This window comes from Ranitomeya imitator, chromosome 5 (genome assembly GCF_032444005.1).
Source record: "Ranitomeya imitator isolate aRanImi1 chromosome 5, aRanImi1.pri, whole genome shotgun sequence".
In the NCBI taxonomy this organism is placed as follows: Eukaryota; Metazoa; Chordata; class Amphibia; order Anura; family Dendrobatidae; genus Ranitomeya; species Ranitomeya imitator.
In genome coordinates, this window is record NC_091286.1 from 5,916,905 (window position 1) to 5,938,325 (window position 21,421).

The following is a 21,421-nucleotide window of genomic DNA, read 5'->3' on the forward strand; positions in this document are numbered from 1 at the left end:
ACTCGGTGACCTGGTGAAGGTGCGCTCTCTGGAGTATGGGAGACTGGGCGCACGGAGGGCCGCTCTCCTCTGGAGGGCTTTTCTTTTAGAGTGCCCTAGTCTGGTCATCTCCTTTCCTGGTGGTGGGCTGCTGCTGACACTGTAGATTTTTGTTTTGTTTAATCATTATACAGTGATGTAGGGCTGCAGGCGCCGAACTTGGGCTTCGTGATTTGTAATTATTGTGTTGTGTGCTGCTGTATATAATGTATATATTGTATATAGGGATATAGAATTGGGTGTAGGTGTTAGGTTGGGTGGTGGGAAAAGGGGGGAGGTGGGATTATCTTGTGGGACTATGGGACACTGGGTTGTTTGGGGGAAAACTGGCACTGCCTGATCTGGCCTATGGACGTTGGACATGGACTGAGGCATGAGACGCAGGACCAGCTCTCAGGTCAGTGCGGGGGGTTGGGAATGAAGGATAGCTTAGTATTGTATATATTTGTAGTTATTTTATTTAAAAAAAAAAAAAAAAAAAGTTTATGTATATAGTTTTTGTTTGCCATTGTTTATTTTGTTATTATTATTTTGTTTGGTGACCGGACCAGAGTCAAAGTAGTTATTCTGTATATACTGTATAATATGTGTGAGAGGAGAGACTGAGCGGCTGGACCAGTGTTCAGTATACTGATTATTTTCTGGCTAATATTTTTGTTATGTTTTCTGCTATTATTATTGTTATGTTTATCATTTTTTATAATAAAAGATCTACAGGATGTAACTCAGGATCAGTAGTGTAATGTATGTACACAGTGACTGCACCAGCAGAATAGTGAGTGCAGCTCTGGAGTGTAATACAGGAGGTAACTCAGGATCAGTAATGTAATGTATGCACACAGTGATTGCACCAGCAGAATAGTGAGCGCAGCTCTGTAGTATAATACAGGATGTAACTCAGGATCAGTAATGTAATGTATGTACACAGTGACTGCACCAGCAGCATAGTGAGTGCAGCTCTGGGGTATAATACAGGATGTAACTCAGGATCAGTAATGTATGTACACAGTGATTGCACAAGCAGAATAGTGAGTGCAGCTCTGGAGTATAATACAGGATGTAACTCAGGATCAGTAATGTAATGTATGTACACAGTGACTGCACCAGCAGAATAGTGAGTGCAGCTCTGGGGTATAATACAGGAGGTAACTCAGGATCAGTAATGTAATGTATGTACACAGTGACTGCACCAGCAGAATAGTGAGTGCAGCTCTGGGGTATAATACAGGATGTAACTCAGGATCAGTAATGTAATGTATGTACACAGTGACTGCACCAGCAGAATAGTGAGTGCAGCTCTGGGGTATAATACAGGATGTAACTCAGGATCAGTAATGTAATGTATGTACACAGTGATTGCACCAGCAGAATAGTGAGTGCAGCTCTGGAGTATAATACAGGATGTAACTCAGGATCAGTAATGTAATGTATGTACACAGTGATTGCACCAGCAGAATAGTGAGTGCAGCTCTGGAGTATAATACAGGATGTAACTCAGGATCAGTAATGTAATGTATGTCCACAGTGACTGCACCAGCAGAATAGTGAGTGCAGCTCTGGGGTATAATACAGGATGTAACTCAGGATCCGTAATGTAATGTATGTCCACAGTGACTGCACCAGCAGAATAGTGAGTGCAGCTCTGGGGTATAATACAGGATGTAACTCAGGATCAGTAATGTAATGTATGTACACAGTGATTGCACCAGCAGAATAGTGAGTGCAGCTCTGGAGTATAATACAGGATGTAACTCAGGATCAGTAATGTAATGTATGTCCACAGTGACTGCACCAGCAGAATAGTGAGTGCAGCTCTGGGGTATAATACAGGATGTAACTCAGGATCAGTAATGTAATGTATGTCCACAGTGACTGCACCAGCAGAATAGTGAGCGCAGCTCTGGAGTATAATACAGGATGTAACTCAGGATCAGTAATGTAATGTATGTACACAGTGACTGCACCAGCAGCATAGTGAGCGCAGCTCTGGGGTATAATACAGGAGGTAACTCAGGATCAGTAATGTAATGTATGTACACAGTGACTGCACCAGCAGAATAGTGAGTGCAGCCCTGGAGTATAATACAGGAGGTAACTCAGGATCAGTAATGTAATGTATGTACACAGTGACTGCACCAGCAGAATAGTGAGTGCAGCTCTGGAGTATAATACAGGATCTAACTCAGGATCAGTAATGTAATGTATGTACACAGTGACTGCACCAGCAGAATAGTGAGTGCAGCTCTGGAGTATAGTACAGGCTCAGCACAATGGTCTCCCCTTGTACCTATTAGACCGGCGTCGGACAGCTCAGATATTGGTGACCTCGGCTGTATTTTTTTCTTGCATTTTGGCTGTGTGGGTAATTTGCACGGTGTGACGCTGGGGTGTTTTTTATTCTGCCTATTCTTCTTGATGATTGTGCATTTCCGTGACAGTGGCCGGGGTCCTCTGGGGGGCGCAGATGGTGATGAAAGGTCAGGACTTGCAACAGTTTTCCGCCCGCTGCATCCTCTCCCAGAGGCCAGAATAGCGCCGGATCCGACTGATTAACACTTTCTCGTGCATTGCGCTTTGTTTCACTTTTATCAGTAAATATGAAGGAGTTGCAACAATCAGGAGTGGTGAAGAAGCAGGGGTGTGGAGAGCCGGAGCAGCGGGGGCAGCTGCGTGGAGGGCTGGAAAAGCGGCATGGAGGGCCAGAGCGGTGGGGGGCAGCGGCGTGTCAGGGCGGAGCAGCATGGAGGGCCGAAGCGGTGGGGGGCAGTGGCGTGGAGGGCTGGAGCAGTGGGGGCAGCAGCACGGAGGGCCGGAGCGGAGGGGGCAGTGGCGTGGAGGGCTGGAGCGGCAGGTGGTAGCGGAGTGGAGGGCCGGAGCGGCGTCGTGGAGGTCCAGAGCAGTGGGGGCAGCGGCGTGGAGGGCCGGAGCCGTGGGGGAAGCAGTGTGGAGGGTCGGAGCGGAGGGGGGCAGCGGCGTGGAGGGCTGGAGCAGCAGGGGGCAGCGGAGTGGAGGGCCGGAGTGGCAGGGGGCAGCGGAGTGGAGGGCCGGAGTGGCAGCGGAGTGGAGGGCCAGAGTGGCAGGGGGCAGCGGAATGGAAGGCCGGAGCAGTGGGGGAAGCAGTGTGGAAGGCTGGAGCGGCGTCGTGGAGGGCCAGAGCAGCGTCGTGGAGAGCCAGAGCGGCGTCTTGGAGGGTTGGAGCAGTGGGGGCAGTGGTGTGGAGAGCCGGAGCAGTGGCATGGAGGGCCGGAACAACGAGAGGAAGCGTTGTGGAGGGTTGAAGTGGCGGGAGCAGTGGGTTGGTGTGGCGGGAGCAGTGGGGCGGAGGGCTGGAGTGGCGGGGGCAGTGGCGTGGAGGGCCGGAGCAGTGGGGAGGCAGCGGCGTCTGGTCACAATTTCTCATCCAACGCAATGATCGCTGAAACGAGCCACATGTGAGGGACAGCAGCGTGTGATCGTGCGGGGGTCTCACGCTTCATTCATCAGTCAAAAGTGGGGAATTACAAATGTGCGGGGAAGGGGCAGGAAGTGACATCACGCTGCATGATGGGCCCGCCTCCTGTTAGGCCACGCCCAGTGCATTCTCAAGAGTCCATAGGGCGGCTCCGGAGTGGGGTCCTCGAGCGGGTCCAGCTGCGGTCAGGCTGACGTCACCACGGGTTTCCCTGAAATCTTCAGATCATCAAATGGCAGAAGAGCTAGGAGCTGAGAGAAGGAGAGGAGACTGTGAGCGGGTGAGGTGGTCCGCACACAGCTGAGGGTCTGGTGCAGTGCTTCCGGGTGGACAATGTTGCCCCTGTCCTGAGCGTTCATTACAATGTATCAGGCTGGAGTTCTGGAGGATGGATACACTGTAAGAACCCTCAGCTGTGAGGAGCATGATGACAGCACCGCCCCCTGCAGGAGGTCATGGGTCGTGCAGGGGGTAGGTGCCCGGCCGCTCTTACCTGGTTGTTGCCCTCGGCCAAGTCTTGGGGGGTGTCTCCCTCCAGGTTACGCTGTAAGACGTCGGCGCCTGCCTGGCACAGCAGCCGGGCCAGTCCCGAGTCCTCGCTGCCCACGGCCAGGTGCAGCGGCGTGCATCCGTTATACATCAGGGCGTCTACCTTGGGTGCATGTCGCAGCAGATGCAGCAGCAGCGGCTGGTCCACCATCTGCACGGCGAGGTGCAGGGGCGTCTTACCGCTGTTCCCCTCCTGGAGGACGAGGGCAGAATGTGAGCACAGCACAGGCGATGCACGGCCCAGAGGATCCACGGCCCAGAGGATGCACAGCACAGAGGATTCACGGCCCAGAGGATGCACAGCCCAGAGGATGCACAGCCCAGAGGATTCACGGCCCAGAGGGTGCACAGCCCAGAGGATGCATAGCACAGAGGATTCATGGCACAGAGGATTCACGGCACAGAGGATGCACAGCCCAGAGGATGCACAGCACAGAGGATGCACAGCCCAGAGGATTCACGGCCCAGAGGATGCACGGCCCAGAGGATGCATAGCACAGAGGATTCATGGCACAGAGGATTCATGGCACAGAGGATTCACGGCACAGAGGATGCACGGCCCAGAGGATGCACGGCACAGAGGATGCACGGCACAGAGGAAGCACGGGACAGAGGAAGCACGGGACAGAGGATTCACAGCAAAGAGGATGAAGAGCACAAAGGATGCACGGCACAGAGGAGAAGGGCAGAGGATACACAGCACAGAGGATGCACGGCACAGAGAAGGGCACAGAGGATGCACAGCACAGAGGATGCACAACACAGGCGCCAGCACACGTACCGGGCTGTTGATGTCGGCTCCGCGCTCTATGAGAAGCGAGATCAGTGCAGGGTTCCTCTTCATCGTGGCGATGTGCAGACATGACAGCCCTGCGGACAGGAGGAGCAGCAAGAGGATCACTACCGCCACACACTGCGCAGCCCAAAGGGGGCTCCCTGGACTCCGGACCCCGCTGCTCTAAGGGGGGCTCTCGCTCAGGCACGGTGGACCCTCACCTTTCCAGTTCTGAAGCTGCAGCAGGTTCTGTCGCCTCCTCGGGCCGCGGAGCAGCAGCGCGGCGCAGTCGAGGTGCTCCTTCTCACAGGCCAGGTGCAGCGCCGTGTCCCCCCTCCGGTCCTGCAGCTCCAGGTTCACCTCTTTATCCACCAAAGCCTCCACTACCCTCACCTGTCCCAGGTAGACGGCAAGATGGAGGGCCGACTGTAGGGAAGGAGAGGGAAAGTGAGCTGCTCACTGTCTGCAATATCGTCCCCCAGCCACGAGACCCATCACACCCAGACCCACTCACCCGGATGCGATACCCGGCGTGCCCAGACTCCCTCACCCGGGCACGACACCCGGCACACCCAGACACCCCCTCTCCCAGGCACGAGACCCGACGTGCCCAGACCCCCCCTCACCCAGGCACGACACCCGGCGCACCCAGACCCCTCTCCTGGGCACGAGACCCGGTGCACCCAGACCCCTCTCCTGGGCATGAGACCCTGCACGCCCAGACCCCCCCTCAACCGGGCGCGAGCCCAGACCCCCCTCACCCCGGGCACGACACCCGGCGTGCCCAGACCCCCCTCACAGGAATGCGTGACCTGGCGCTTCCAAACCCCCTCACCTGGGTACGAGACCCTCAACTGCCCCAGGCAGATGGCAAGATGGAGGGCCAACTGTAGTGAAGCAGAGGGAATTATGATCTGCTCACCGCCTGCAATATCGTCCCCCAGCCACGAGATCCGGCGCACCCAGACACCCTCTACCAGCCACAAGTCCCATCCCCTGCACACCTCCCTCGCCCCGTGGCGAGGCCCCTTGTGCCCTCACCTGGGACAGGTCGTTCTGGATATCCAGCACTTCTTTGGGTGCCAGGGAGATGAAGTACAGGGACATCTCGGGGACGGTGTGGATGATGGACAGATGCAGGAGGCTGTGGCAGAGACAAGGTTATACACATGAGACCCTCAACCAGTAGGGGGCACCATCTACAATACTGCTCCACAGTCCCGGACACCCGTTCATGTCATTCAAGGCTTTTCCTTCTTTTTATTGGATTATTTACATTGTACATTCAGACTGAAGCAAAACGGCCACAGAAACACCAGACACGGAACAAGGAGAAAGGCAACGAGAGACATGACCAGAGTGTGGCCCCTCGGGTTCCTTCTGCGCACCCCTTGCCCATCCTGTGGTGTCTTCCCCTCAGATTCCTCCTGTGCGCTGTACTCCCCCCAGGTTCCTCCTGTGGCCCCAACCTCAGGTACCTCCTGTGTGTTGTGTGCCCCCCCGGTTCCTCCTGTGGCCCCTACCTCAGGTTCCTCCTGTGCGTTGTGTGCCCCCCCAGGTTCCTAATGTGTGCTGTACCCCCCCCCCCCCCGTGCCTCCCCTCCTCAGGTTACTCCTGTGGTCCCTACCTCAGGTTACTCCCGAGCGTTGTGTACCCCCCCAGGTTCCTCCTGTGCCTCCCCTCAGGTTCCTGCTGTGGCCCCCTACCTCACTTTCCTCTTGTGGCCTCTACCTCAGGTTCCTCCCGTGCATTGTGTGTCCCCCAGTTCCTCCTGTGCGCTGTACCCCCGTGCCTCCCATCCTCAGGTTTCTCCCGTGCATTGTGTACCCCCCCCCCCCCCGCCAAGTTCCTCCCGTGCCTCCCTTCCTCAGGTTCCTCTTGTGGATCCTACCTCACGTTCCTCCCTTGCGTTGTGTACCCCCCAGGTTGCTCCCGCCTCAGACTCCTCCTGTGGCCCCTGTGATGGCGGCTTTACGCCCCTTGTAGTTCTCTCTGTAGCTGCACCAGTCGTCACCGGGTTCTCAGGATCTGATCTCAGGTCCTTGTGCTACTTGCTCCATACTGGTCTCTTCTTGTTCGTGATCCTCAGCAGTGGCCCCTCACAGTCTCCTCTGGACAGATGATGCTGGGAGGTGTCTGCTGCTTGATGTCTAGGTGTCATTTATCAGGGCCATTCTCTGAGCTGCTGTCAGTGGTTTCTGAGGCTGGTGACTTTGATGAACTCATCCTCTGCAGCAGAGGTCACTCTTTTCTGGGTCAGTCCTGGTGAGAGCTTGTTTCATCATAGCATGGCATGGCATGATGGTTTGCATGCCTGCACTTGAGGATAGCATCAAGGTTCTAGCAGTTTTCCAGGAACTGAACGCCATGCTTGATAATGATGGACTGCGGCTTCTCTTAATTGATCGCTTCTTGTCATATTCTGGCCTACATCAGTTGTAGAGTAGACTCAGTCCTGTATGGAGCTGCACACCGACACTGCAAAACACCTGATGGGCGCAGACTTTCTGGAGTCTGCAGATTCTGCACCCGAGCTCTGGACGGGGTGACCCGATGATTGGAGCCATTTCCAGTGACAACCAGATGACGCTGTGGAGAGAATGACGAGGGGTGTAAGGGCACCATCAGAGTAATGGGGGCACAGGAGGACCCTGAGGGGGTACACATCGGCCGCGCCACTTGGCTCTTTACTCCTTGTTCCACATTTGTTCCTGCGGTTTTGCTCCTTCAGTCTGAATCTACAATGTGCACATCCCAATAAGAAGGAAGCCATTATGTGCCCGGGGGTCCGGTCTTTCCACTGAATTCTACACAGAACACTACAGAATGAGCGCCCTCGAGATCGCCATTTCCTCTGCTCTTCAGTGGCCCCGACCAGTGATGGCAGCGGGCCCCTTCATGGGACAGAGAGGACAGCTGTCATCACTCTCCCCTAAGGGGCAGCATCGCCACACAACACACTGGCACAGGAGGGGTTAAGGATAGAGGCGGCAGCGGCCTACTGACAGCGGAGGGAGAGACCGGGGACAAGTGCAGAACCCTCCCGGACCCCAAATATCAGCCCCTCTTATAACGCTCCAGTACGGACATAACCTCCAGACATTGCACCATATGTGACTGATATCAGCCCTCTTAATCTATGTGCACACGTTGCGGATTACTGTGTGGATTTTTCCACTCAGTTTTTCAAAAATCCGCAGGTAAAACGCACTGCGGATTACCTGCAGATTTACCACGGATTTCCAGCGTTTTTGTGCAGATTTCACCTGCATTTTAACACTTGTGGATTCCTATTGAGGAGCAGGTGTAAAACGCTGCGGAATCCGTACCAAGAATTGACATGCTGCGGAATAATCAATGCTACGTTTCCGCGCATTTTTTCCGCAGCATGTGCACTGCGGATTTTGTTTTCCATACATTTACATGGTACTGTACACCGCAAGGAAAACTGCTGCGAATCCGCAGCGGCTAATCCGCAACATGTGCACATAGCCTTAAACCGCTCTAGTACCGATATAACCTCCGCACATTACACCACGTGACTAATGTCAGCAGGGCTGTGGAGTCGGTAAGCCAAACCTCCGACTCCTCAATTCCTATTTACTGTAGTAAAATGGTAACATCAGGCTTTTAATCTTTATTATGATACAATAATTAAGCCATTTAGATAGAACATAAAATATACTGCTCAAAAAAATAAAGGGAGCACTAAAATCCCACATCCTAGATATCACTGAATGAAATATTCCAGTTGTAATTCTTTATTCATTACATAGTGGAATGTGTTGAGAACAACCTAAAAAAAAACCTAAAAATGATCAACGTAAATCACAACTAATATTCCACGGAGGTCTGGAGTTGGAATGATGCACAAAATCAAAGTGGAAAATGAAGTTACAGCTTGGTCCAACTTCAGTGGAAATGCCTCAAGACAAGGAAATGATGCTCAGTAGTGTGTGTGGCCTCCACGTGACTGTGTGACCTCCCTACAATGCCTGGGCATGCTCCTGATGAGGCGGCGGATGGTCTCCTGAGAGATCTCCTCCCAGACCTGGACTAAAGCATCCGCCAACTCCTGGACAGTCTGTGGTGCAACGTGACGCTGGTGGATGGCGTGAGACATGATATCCCAGATGTGTTCAATCAGATTCAGGTCTGGGGAACGGGCGGGCCAGTTCATAGCTTCAATGCCTTCATCTTGCAGGAACTGCTGACACTTTAGCCACATGAGGTCTGGCATTGTCCTGCATTAGCAGGAACCCAGGGCCAACCGCACCAGCATATGGTCTCACAAGGTGTCTGAAGATCTCATCTCGGTACATAATGGCAGTCAGGCTACCTTTGACGAGCACATGAAGGGCTGTGCGGCCCTCCAAAGAAATGCCACCCCACACCATTACTGACCAACTGCCAAACCGGTCATGCTGAAGGATGTTGCAGGAAGCAGATCGCTCTCCACGGTGTCTCCAGACTCTGTCACGTCTGTCACATGTGCTCAGTGTGAACCTGCCTCCATCTGTGAAGAGCACAGGGCGCCAGTGGCGAATTTGCCAATCCTGGTGTTCTGTGGCAAATGCCAATCGTCCTGCATGGTGTTGGGCTGTGAGCACAACCCCCATCTGTGGACATCGGGCCATCAGACCATCCTCATGGAGTTGTTGCAGACACATGCACATTTGTGGCCTGCTGGAGGTAATTTTGCAGGGCTCCTCCTGTTCCTCCTTGCACAAAGGCTGAGGTGGCGGTCCTGATGTTGGGTTGTTGCCCTCCTACGGCCTCCTCCACGTCTCCTGGTGTACTGGCCTGTCTGCTGGTAGCGCCTTCAGCCTCTGGACACTACGCTGACAGACACAGCAAACCTTCTTGCCACAGCTCGCATTGATGTGCCATCCTGGATGAGCTGCACTACCTGAGCCACTTGTGTGGGTTGTAGAGTCCGTCTCATGATACGAGTGTGAAAGCACAATCAACATTCAAAAGTGACCAAAAACATCAGCCAGAAAGCATTGGTACTGAGATGTGGTCTGTGGTCCCCACCTGCAGAACCTCTCCTTTATTGAGGGTGTTTTGATAATTGCCAATAATTTCCATCTGTTTATTCCATTTGTACAAAAGCATGTGACATTGATTGTCAATCAGTGTTGCTTCCTAAGTGGACAGTTTGATTTCACAGAAGTTTTATTTAGTTGGAGTTAGATTCTGTTTAAGTGTTCCCTTTAATTTTTTTGAGCAGTTTATATTTATTGGAATACAACTTTAGAACAAAAAAAACTTTGCATATTTACAACTTATTATACAGTCTGCAGTAAGTGTAAAAAGTTTTCAACAAAAACGTGCTGAATAACATTTGTGCAGTCTATGAGTTTGTTCTGAGAAATAGTATCGCTTCCATCAGATCCTCCTTCATAAATGACGTCACATCTGAGCTAATTATTTTAAGGCTAGAGAATAACCTCTGAGGATTTACCTCCTGGCATTTTTAGTGGAAGAACTTGTTGTTTTCCCTGTCCCAAAGAGAAGGTTTAATCGCAGATGGCATTGCTGCTTCAATGAAACAGAGAGAGACACTGCTATTTGAAAATAAAATTCTTCTGGCGGCTGTTTATGTGGACCCGAGTCATTGTATATTGCAGGATGATCAACAGCTACTAAAGGAAAAGAAGCTCAGCTTGAGGTAGCAGTTAGGATGAGTGGGCTACAGGACGACCAAGAGCAAGAGGACTCGGGTCCTGCCAGTGCTGCTGCTGCTGTTCCTTCATCCTCATCAGATGAGGAGTTTGATTTCGACAAGTATTTGGACGACAGGGAGCAGGCACAGCGTTACTGCAGGGAAAAGATTCCACTCCCATAGAAAACTGTGACCATATTTCAGCAACATTTTTCACTTGCTCTCAAAGAAGTAGAAGAGTTCAATCGTTCATCAAAACTAACTGTGCACGAGGCAATTCCTTTACACCCTGAAATTGTTAGAGATGTCGCCCATGTGGTCACTGCTTTATCACCAGCTCAAATTAGTGTAGAGATCGTAACTTTTTAGTCACTGTAAATGGGTGATGAAGCAATTCCTTCAATTCAGCCACCTGTGTCCATTGACCTTCATGTAGTGTTACCTGAGGGTTGGCCGTCTCTAGAAGGGTTTCAGCTCAAGCAATCGCTCAGTCATTAACTCCTTCACCCCCGGAGATTTCATTTCCCTTCTTTCTAGAGCCATAACTTTTATTTTTCCATCAATTTGGCCATGTGAGGGCTTATTTTTTGAGGGACGAGTTGTACTTTTGAACGATACCATTGGTGTTACAAAGAAAATACAATCCCACACGTGTTTTTTGTTTGGCTTTTTTGCTAGGTTCACTAAATGCTAAAACTGACCTGCCATTATGATTCTCCAGGTCATTACGAGTTCATAGACACCAAACATGTCTAGGTTCTCTTATCTAAGTGGTGAAAAAAAATTCCAAAGTTTGCTAAAACAAAAAAAAAACAAACAATAATTTGTGCAATTTTCAGATACCCATAGCGCCTCCATTTTTTGTGATCTGGGGTCGGGTGTGGGCTTATTTTAGTGTTTTGATTTTTTTCGCTACACCCTTTAGCGATAAGTTTTTTTTTTTTTTTTTATTGATTAATCGGGCGATTCTGAATGCGGCGATACCAAAAACGTGTCAATTTCATTTTTTTATTTTTTTTTTTAAATTTTGGCATGCTTTAATAGCCTTCATTGTTGTAAAAGAATAGGAAGACAAAAAAAAAGCACAATAGAGTCTTTTCTACATTGCAAATGAAAGACTATACCACAAAATTTGATCACCTGGTTAGGACGAGATAAAGGCATATAGGCTGGCGGCTGCTGCAGATCCACAGGTCCTCGACTATCCGAAGAGATACTATATTCCAAGGAAATTTGTGGTTAAAACTCCGCGCTGCCACAGGGATGAATTCCAAGAGTATGTCGTAGAGTCACAGTGGTTTTATTCAATGTATTTCAGGGGTCTCATGCACCATTCATCAGGTGGTATTTCCTGATGAAGGGGGCATGAGACCCCTGAAATGCGTTGAATAAAACCACTATGAATCTACGACATAGGCTGCCGTCACACTAGCAGTATTTGGTCAGTATTTTACATCAGTATTAGTAAGCCAAAACCAGGAGTGGAACAAATAGAGGAAAAGTATAATAGAAACATATGCACCACTTCTGCATTTATCACCCACTCCTGGTTTTGGCTTTCAAATACTGATGTAAAATACTGACCAAATACTGCTAGTGTGACGGCAGCCATACTCCTGGAATTCATCCCTGTGGCAGCGCGGAGTTTTAACCACAAATTTCCTTGGAATATAGTATCAATAGCCTCCATGGGAGAATAGAGGCATGCACTACTTGATCGCCTCTGCTACATAGAGGTGATGCACAGATCACCTCTATGTAGCAGAATTGCAGGCTTGCTATGAACGCCGACCACAGGGTGGCGCTCATAGCAATGTCATCAACAACCATAGGAGACCTCTGATGACCCCCGATCATGTGACGGAGGTCAGCGGTGCGAGTACTTCCGGCCAGCAGCGCTTGTTAAATGCCGCTGTCAGAGTTTGACAGCAACATTTAACTAGTTAAAGGGCGCGGGCGGATCGCGATTCCGCTCGCGCCCATGTCAGCTCTTGAAAACAGCTGACACGTCGCGGATTTGAGGTGGGCTCACCGCCGGAGCCCACCTCAAAGCGAGGGATACTGCCAGCTGACGTACTATTCCGTCAGCTGGCAGAAAGGAGTTAAATAGGTGCTGCCCCGCCGAGTGGCTTGATCCACAATTGCCCCTTTTCCAGCACATCTCTTCAAGATGGAATCCATTTTAGGGGTTCTGGCAGCAATAGCCAATTTCCTCACTTTGCTAATCAGAGTGCCAGCATCTCCTTCCTGCAGACGCTCTCTTATTGCCAGCTGCAGCATGTGCAGAACACAGCGCCTGTGATGAATAGGAAAGAGGTGTGAAGCAGCTTCAACAAGATCATCTAATTGTAAAGAATCATTTTGTTGTTCTTCTGTAGTAATATCTGTTTATTCCTCCGTTATGGGAACAGGACTATGGCCTTCCATCTCCAACATACTGAATGTGAAATGTTCTTCTAGCTGCTGTTCACCTTCATTATTCTCATTCATCAGTTTAATTGTACTCGTCATGTTTGAAGCATTATCAGTTACCATAGCAAGAACCTGTTTTGTTTAGTTCATAATCTTGCAGAACTTTTTCCACTAAGGTCTGGAGAAACTGTCTGCTGTGATGAGCTTTAGTATCTTTAACTGCGAGTGTCTTAGTAACATTTTTTGTGTTGTCACACAACATATCGAACGTTGATAGCAAGAAAGGTCACTCTGATGTGTGCAGGCATCCATTTTAAGAAACACAAAGCGTCTCTTGAGAGTCTTTTTAAGATCTTCCTTTTGGTTAAGGGCTTCTTCAATCACTAATTTTCTAATACTTTCTTATTCCAGAGAAACAACAGGTTTGAGAGCCATTTCTCCATTAAGAGCTGTAAAAGCTCGATGAGCTGTCTTTTAAACACATCTGCTGTCATTGTTACAGTAACTGTCACTTACAAAATATCTTGTAACTGACGTTTGAGACGCTTTTTCCTCCTTTGCCTGGCGGGAAGTGCTGGTTTCTTGGTGCTGCTATGATCTTTTTCAGTCACAACTTTGTAAACTTCTGGGTGGCAGCGTTGTAAATGTCTTTTTAGATTGGAAGCTCTTGAAGGAGCATTTTTACCACTGCCTATGCACTGATTTTGGCATCACAGCATTTTGTTTTCATCTGGGTTACTCATACACTGACACACAAAATGTTTTATCTTGAGTCACTGTGAAATGCTCAAATACAGCTGACTTCATAGGATGCTTCTTAAAAGTTTTGTAATTATGTAAATTTGCTCTCAAAATAATTTTGTCCTGTGAAAAAAATAAAGTATATTGTAATTCTTGCAATAGGGAATCATGCACTGTATAATTTGGGATAGAAATAAAACAATCTTTGCATAAATCAATAGGACAGATAAGTATAAAGTTACTCTGAACTTTCATTGTCAGGCTTGTCTCAGGGTACAGCTCACTAAATGCTTCACATCATATTTCTTCACAGTCTATGAAGAGGGGAGGAGGGAGGGATCATGTCTGTGCTGAATCATATTGCAGAACACACACAAATGTATATGTTCTCATCGATCCTGTTACTGTATTTCAGAATTTGAGATGTTAGAATAAAAGGGGAAAAAATGTTTTCTATGTATAGTGTATATACAGTGGGGCAAAAAAGTATTTAGTCAGTCAGCAATAGTGCAAGTTCCACCACTTAAAAAGATGAGAGGCGTCTGTAATTTACATCAGAGGTAGACCTCAACTATGGGAGACAAACTGAGAAAAAAAAAATACAGAAAATCACAGTCTGTTTTTTTTTATCATTTTATTTGCATATTATGGTGGAAAATAAGTATTTGGTCAGAAACAAACAATCAAGATTTCTGGCTCTCACAGACCTGTAACTTCTTCTTTAAGAGTCTCCTCTTTCCTCCACTCATTACCTGTAGTAATGGCACCTGTTTAAACTTGTTATCAGTATAAAAAGACACCTGTGCACACCCTCAAACAGTCTGACTCCAAACTCCACTATGGTGAAGACCAAAGAGCTGTCAAAGGACACCAGAAACAAAATTGTAGCCCTGCACCAGGCTGGGAAGACTGAATCTGCAATAGCCAACCAGCTTGGAGTGAAGAAATCAACAGTGGGAGTAATAATTAGAAAATGGAAGACATACAAGACCACTGATAATCTCCCTCGATCTGGGGCTCCACGCAAAATCCCACCCCGTGGGGTCAGAATGATCACAAGAACGGTGAGCAAAAATCCCAGAACCACGCGGGGGGACCTAGTGAATGAACTGCAGAGAGCTGGGACCAATGTAACAAGGCCTACCATAAGTAACACACTACGCCACCATGGACTCAGATCCTGCAGTGCCAGACGTGTCCCACTGCTTAAGCCAGTACATGTCCGGGCCCGTCTGAAGTTTGCTAGAGAGCATTTGGATGATCCAGAGGAGTTTTGTGAGAATGTCCTATGGTCTGATGAAACCAAACTGGAACTGTTTGGTAGAAACACAACTTGTCGTGTTTGGAGGAAAAAGAATACGGAGTTGCATCCATCAAACACCATACCTACTGTAAAGCATGGTGGTGGAAACATCATGCTTTGGGGCTGTTTCTCTGCAAAGGGGCCAGGACGACTGATCCGGGTACATGAAAGAATGAATGGGGCCATGTATCGTGAGATTTTGAGTGCAAACCTCCTTCCATCAGCAAGGGCATTGAAGATGAAACGTGGCTGGGTCTTTCAACATGACAATGATCCAAAGCACACCGCCAGGGCAACGAAGGAGTGGCTTCGTAAGAAGCATTTCAAGGTCCTGGAGTGGCCTAGCCAGTCTCCAGATCTCAACTCTATAGAAAACCTTTGGAGGGAGTTGAAAGTCCGTGTTGCCAAGCGAAAAGCCAAAAACATCACTGCTCTAGAGGAGATCTGCATGGAGGAATGGGCCAACATACCAACAACAGTGTGTGGCAACCTTGTGAAGACTTACAGAAAACGTTTGACCTCTGTCATTGCCAACAAAGGATATATTACAAAGTATTGAGATGAAATTTTGTTTCTGACCAAATACTTATTTTCCACCATAATATGCAAATAAAATGTTAAAAAAACAGACAATGTGATTTTCTGGATTTTTTTTTCTCAGTTTGTCTCCCATAGTTGAGGTCTACCTATGATGTAAATTACAGACGCCTCTCATCTTTTTAAGTGGTGGAACTTGCACTATTGCTGACTGACTAAATACTTTTTTGCCCCACTGTAAGTCAAGTCCATCCAAAGAGAGAAAGCAGAAAAAGGCAGCACTCACCGATCCATCTTGAGAGGTAACTTTTATTGTCTCACATAAAATACATCACGGCCGGGGGTGCGAATGTACAGAGTGCGGCAAGTCTGACGACGGCCGTTTCGCGCCCTCCTGGCGCCAGGAGGGCGCAAAACGGCCGTCAGACTTGCCGCACTCTGTACATTCGCACCCCCGGCCGTGATGTTTTTTATGTGAGACAATAAAAGTTACCTCTCAAGATGGATCGGTGAGTGCTGCCTTTTTCTGCTTTCTCTCTTTGGATGGACTTTGATATGTGTTTTGGCCAGAGCACCCAAGATCCGGCGGTCACATTCCCATCATAGGTAAGCAGGAGTGAGTTGTTTCCTTTGAGCGGTGGTGCTGTCAGCTGTTTTTTCTTAAAGACTGCGTGTATATAAGTCATCAGAGCAGCTAATTTCTCCAAACATGAGCTAAGAGGAGAAAAACTAAAACATCAAGCATACAGAGATAACATATACTGGACTATTGATTTATGCACAGTTTATTGAAAGTTTAGATGTGCTTTAGGAAGTACTTGCCTTAATCCTGCTTTCCTGTTCACTCCAGGCATTCCTTCCCTGTGTGTTTATTTTTTCCCCTTATCTGTAGAGGAGCTTCACTACTTATCATGAACATAAACTGCAGCACAGATTCATCTCAGCTAAAAGTCTAGACCTTAGGGTACCGTCACACAGTGGCACTTTTGTCGCTACGACGGTACGATTCGTGACGTTCCAGCGATATCGTTACGATATCGCTGTGTCTGACACGCAGCAGCGATCAGGGATCCTGCTGAGAATCGTACGTCGTAGCAGATCGTTTGGAACTTTCTTTCGTCGCTTGATCTCCCGCTGTCATCGCTGGATCGGTGTGACAGGGCCGCGCTTAGTAACCCGATGTTTAGTCTGGTTACCAGCGTAAAAAAACCAAACAAACAGTACATACTTACATTCCGGTGTCTGTCAGGTCCCTTGCCGTCTGCTTCCCGCACTCACTGACTGCCGGCCGTAAAGTGAAAGCAGAGCACAGCGGTGACTCACCGCTGTGCTGGTGCTTTCACTTTACGGCCGGCAGTCAGTGAGTGCGGGAAGCAGACAAAGGAACCTGACGGAAACCGGAATGGGTTAGTATGTACTGTTTGTTTGTTTTTTTTACGCTGGTAACCAGGGTAAACATCGGGTTACTAAGCGTGGCCCTGCGCTTAGTAACCCGATGTTTACCCTGGTTACCCGGGGACTTCGGCATCGTTGGTCGCTGGAGAGCTGTCTGTGTGACAGCTCTCCAGCGACCACACTACGACTTACCAACGATCACGGCCAGGTCATATCGCTGGTCGTGATCGTTGGTAAATCGTATAGTGTGACGGTACCCTTAGATCAGGAATATGAGAGACATTAAGAGGACATTTCACAACGTTCCCAAATTCTTATGAAAAAAATATTCCCCACAAACTGCATTGAACTACTGTACCTAATTTATTATATATTTTAGGAGTCGGAGTTGGTCCATTTTATACTGATTCAGACTCCACAACTCCGACTCTATAGCCCTGGATATCAGCCCCTCTTATAACGTTCCAGTAATGATATAACCTCCAGACATTACATCATATCTGACTGATATCGACTCTTCAGAACCGGCAGCTGTGATTGGTCCATGATCTGAGATCAGCAATGCTGCCAGCTTACAAAACAATTACTTTCTGAAACCAAGTGCCCGACTCGCTGGGCATTTCCTGCACCGGCCTGGTTGATGCATTCCTGTGTGGGGATGTCGGCGGGCTGCACCTCACTCCGCTGGCGGACGGCTCAGCCTACCCCAGTCACTACCACAGCTTGAAATAGCCGTCACATCATCATGTCATGGCGCACGAGAGGTTAACGGCACAGCAATGTTCTCCAACTGGAAGAGCATGAGGAGGAGGAGGAGGAGGAGGAAAAGCACAACGCTGTCTGTGGTACTTCCTGATGAAGAAATCATAGAACTCGAAACGCGTAGAATAAACCACACTTCTTTATGAGAATACGTCCGGACCCTCAGTTATTCGGCAGTGCAGATAATTTCCACGCTCACCATTTGTTTTCTGAGGAGGAAGAGGAAGAGGAAGACGAGGGGGGGGGGGAGGGAGATTGGGGGGGGGGGGGGGGGGGGAGGAAGACGAGCAGCCATCCCAGACCCAAGAGCTTACACTCATCATAGTGACTGGACACATAGGGGTCTTCAGGGCTCAGCAGATCACATGCCCCGGCTGTCCCCAGACATAGCCCCAGCACACATCGGGCCCCCAGCAATATGTCTGACCGAGGCCGCCCTGTAGGTCCTGACATGGCGCTGCACGGGTTAAGAGTGGGAGATGACGGACGCCCTGGTGCAGGTTCAGGGTCCCCAATATGCGGCGACTTACAGAGCCAGAGTGGAAAGGGTTAACTGCGTGACCCACAACATGGATACCGCACCAATGCCACAGGTGGGAGCCCTCCCAGCACCGGACCCCTGTAATTACACCCTGCCCAGGACAGCGGCCCCACCATCTATGGCTGCACCTGGTACTGCAGCAGATGGGCCAGAGGCTTCCTCGTAGTATCAGTGCCGTGCGCCCGCTGTGATGGACCCCCGGCAGATAGCACAGCCCCTCCCCCGGTACAGGTGCAGCATTACTCACGTGTCGCCCTCTTCAGACAGGTACGTCAGGCTGTCCAGGAGCTCGCTGTCCTGTCTGCTGCTGTCCGCCACTCCACCACCAGGGGGCAGGCAAGTCTGCGGCAGGGACTCGGTGAGTGAGACAGAGCCGTAGGTGGAGTCCACCCGCTCCAGGTCCTGGACCTCAGAGGCTTTGTCCTCGGCAGCACCGCGGCGCAGAGGCCGAGAAGCAGAGGCCGCGGAACCGTCATCAGGAGCAGAGTGAAGTCTGAGGCCGGCCTCCTCCTGCAGCGACTGCACCGAGTCCGCGAGGCCCGAGTCACAGCGGCCGTCTTCTGGGTGGAGGCCCAGCTTCTTGGAGCCCCAGTCCTCCGCCATGGCGGAGCGATCCCAGCACCAGCTGCAAAAGAACGGCAGGCTCAGTACAGCGACACACCCCACAGGGACCCCCACACCACACACACCAGGTGCTACAGGGACCCCCACACCAGGTGCTACAGGGACCCCCACACCACACACACCAGGTGCTACAGGGACCCCCACACCAAGTGCCACAGGGACCCCTACCCCACACACACCAGGCGCTACAGGGACCCACACACCCCACACACCAGGTGCTACAGGGACCCCCACACCAGGTGCTACAGGGACCCCCACACCAAGTGCCACAGGGACCCCTACCCCACACACACCAGGCGCTACAGGGACCCACACCCCACACCAGGCGCTACAGGGACCCACACCCCACACCAGGCGCTACAGGGACCCACACCCCACACCAGGCGCTACAGGGACCCACACCCCACACCAGGCGCTACAGGGACCCACACCCCACACCAGGCGCTACAGGGACCCCCCCACACCAGGTGCTATGGGCCCCACAGGGACCCCACGGAAGTAGAGGGACAGTGAATAAGTCACAGTACAGAGGCACAGAGACCCCCGGAGGGCAGTACAGAGGCACAGAGACCCCCGGGGGGCAGTACAGAGGCACAGAGACCCCCGGGGGGCAGTACAGAGGCACAGAGACCCCCGGGGGGCAGTACAGAGGCACAGAGACCCCCGGGGTGGCAGTACAGAGGCACAGATGCCCCCGGGGGGTAGGAGAGAGGCACAGATGCCCCCGGGGGGTAGGAGAGAGGCACAGAGACCCCCGGGGGGCAGTACAGAGGCACAGAGACCCCCGGGGGGCAGTACAGAGGCATAGAGACCCCGGGGGGGCAGTACAGAGGCACAGAGACCCCGGGGGGGCAGTACAGAGGCACAGAGACCCCGGGGGGGCAGTACAGAGGCACAGAGACCCCGGGGGGGCAGTACAGAGGCACAGAGACCCCGGGGGGGCAGTACAGAGGCACAGAGACCCCGGGGGGGCAGTACAGAGGCACAGAGACCCCGGGGGGGCAGTACAGAGGCACAGAGACCCCCGGGGGGCAGTACAGAGGCACAGAGACCCCCGGGGGGCAGTACAGAGGCACAGAGACCCCCGGGGGGCAGTACAGAGGCACAGAGACCCCCGGGGGGCAGTACAGAGGCACAGAGACCCCCGGGGGGGCAGTAGAGAGGCACAGAGACCCCCGGGGGCAGTACAGAGGCACAGAGACCCCCGGGAGGGCAGTAGAGAGGCACAGAGACCCCCGGGAGGGCAGTACAGAGGCACAGAGACCCCCGGGGGGCAGTACAGAGGCACAGAGACCCCCGGGGGGGCAGTAGAGAGGCACAGAGACCCCCGGGGGCAGTACAGAGGCACAGAGACCCCCGGGGGGGCAGTAGAGAGGCACAGAGACCCCCGGGGGCAGTACAGAGGCACAGAGACCCCCGGGGGGGCAGTAGAGAGGCACAGAGACCCCCGGGGGGGCAGTAGAGAGGCACAGAGACCCCCGGGGGGGCAGTAGAGAGGCACAGAGACCCCCGGGGGGGCAGTAGAGAGGCACAGAGACCCCCGGCGGGCAGTACAGAGGCACAGAGACCCCCGGGGGGGCAGTAGAGAGGCACAGAGACCCCCGGGGGGCAGTAGAGAGGCACAGAGACCCCCGGGGGGCAGTAGAGAGGCACAGAGACCCCCGGGGGGCAGTACAGAGGCACAGAGACCCCCGGGGGGCAGTAGAGAGGCACAGAGACCCCCGGGGGGCAGTAGAGAGGCACAGAGACCCCCGGGGGGCAGTAGAGAGGCACAGAGACCCCCGGGGGGCAGTACAGAGGCACAGAGACCCCCGGGGGGCAGTACAGAGGCACAGAGACCCCCGGGGGGCAGTACAGAGGCACAGAGACCCCCGGGGGGCAGTAGAGAGGCACAGAGACCCCCGGGGGGGCAGTAGAGAGGCACAGAGACCCCCGGCGGGCAGTACAGAGGCACAGAGACCCCCGGGGGGGCAGTAGAGAGGCACAGAGACCCCCGGGGGGCAGTAGAGAGGCACAGAGACCCCCGGGGGGCAGTAGAGAGGCACAGAGACCCCCGGGGGGCAGTACAGAGGCACAGAGACCCCCGGGGGGCAGTAGAGAGGCACAGAGACCCCCGGGGGGCAGTAGAGAGGCACAGAGACCCCCGGGGGGCAGTAGAGAGGCACAGAGACCCCCGGGGGGCAGTACAGAGGCACAGAGACCCCCGGGGGGCAGTACAGAGGCACAGAGACCCCCGGGGGGCAGTACAGAGGCACAGAGACCCCCGGGGGTAGACCGGCCGATCCTGGGGGGGGCAGGGCCCCGGCACCGCTCTCACCTAGGACACCGGAGCCGCCGGCCTCTTCATCTTCACCGCGGCCGAGATCACAGAATCAGGAAAATCCCGAAGTCAGAACTGCGGCCAATAGCAGCAACTATTACCCCAGCTGGAGCCAATCACAGGCCACCTAGCGCTGACGTCATCCACAGCTCCACCCCCTGCTGTACTGGGGCTGGAGGAAATGAACGCAGCGGGTTGATCGGACGCTAGGGGCGCTGTGTGGCCGGAGCTGCGCCCTGAGGGCGGGAGGACGGAGCTGAGAGACCCCGGCGGCTTCTTGTCCTCTGTCTGTGATGGACGCTC

General features: G+C 52.0%; 1 protein-coding gene across 1 annotated transcript; it reads right to left on the bottom strand.

Moving 5' to 3' along the window:
* Positions 1-2,606: 2,606 nt before the first annotated feature.
* Positions 2,607-21,242, bottom strand: NFKBIE (NFKB inhibitor epsilon). The gene is made up of 7 exons (XM_069768257.1): positions 21,116-21,242; positions 18,422-18,799; positions 5,856-5,958; positions 5,036-5,240; positions 4,821-4,909; positions 3,984-4,232; positions 2,607-3,741 (listed from the first exon to the last, which is right to left on the bottom strand). Exons 2-7 carry the CDS (start codon positions 18,775-18,777, stop codon positions 3,676-3,678), a joined length of 1,068 nt encoding a protein of 355 aa, XP_069624358.1. The 5' UTR covers positions 18,778-18,799; positions 21,116-21,242; the 3' UTR covers positions 2,607-3,675.
* Between the last annotated feature and the right edge of the window lie 179 nt (positions 21,243-21,421).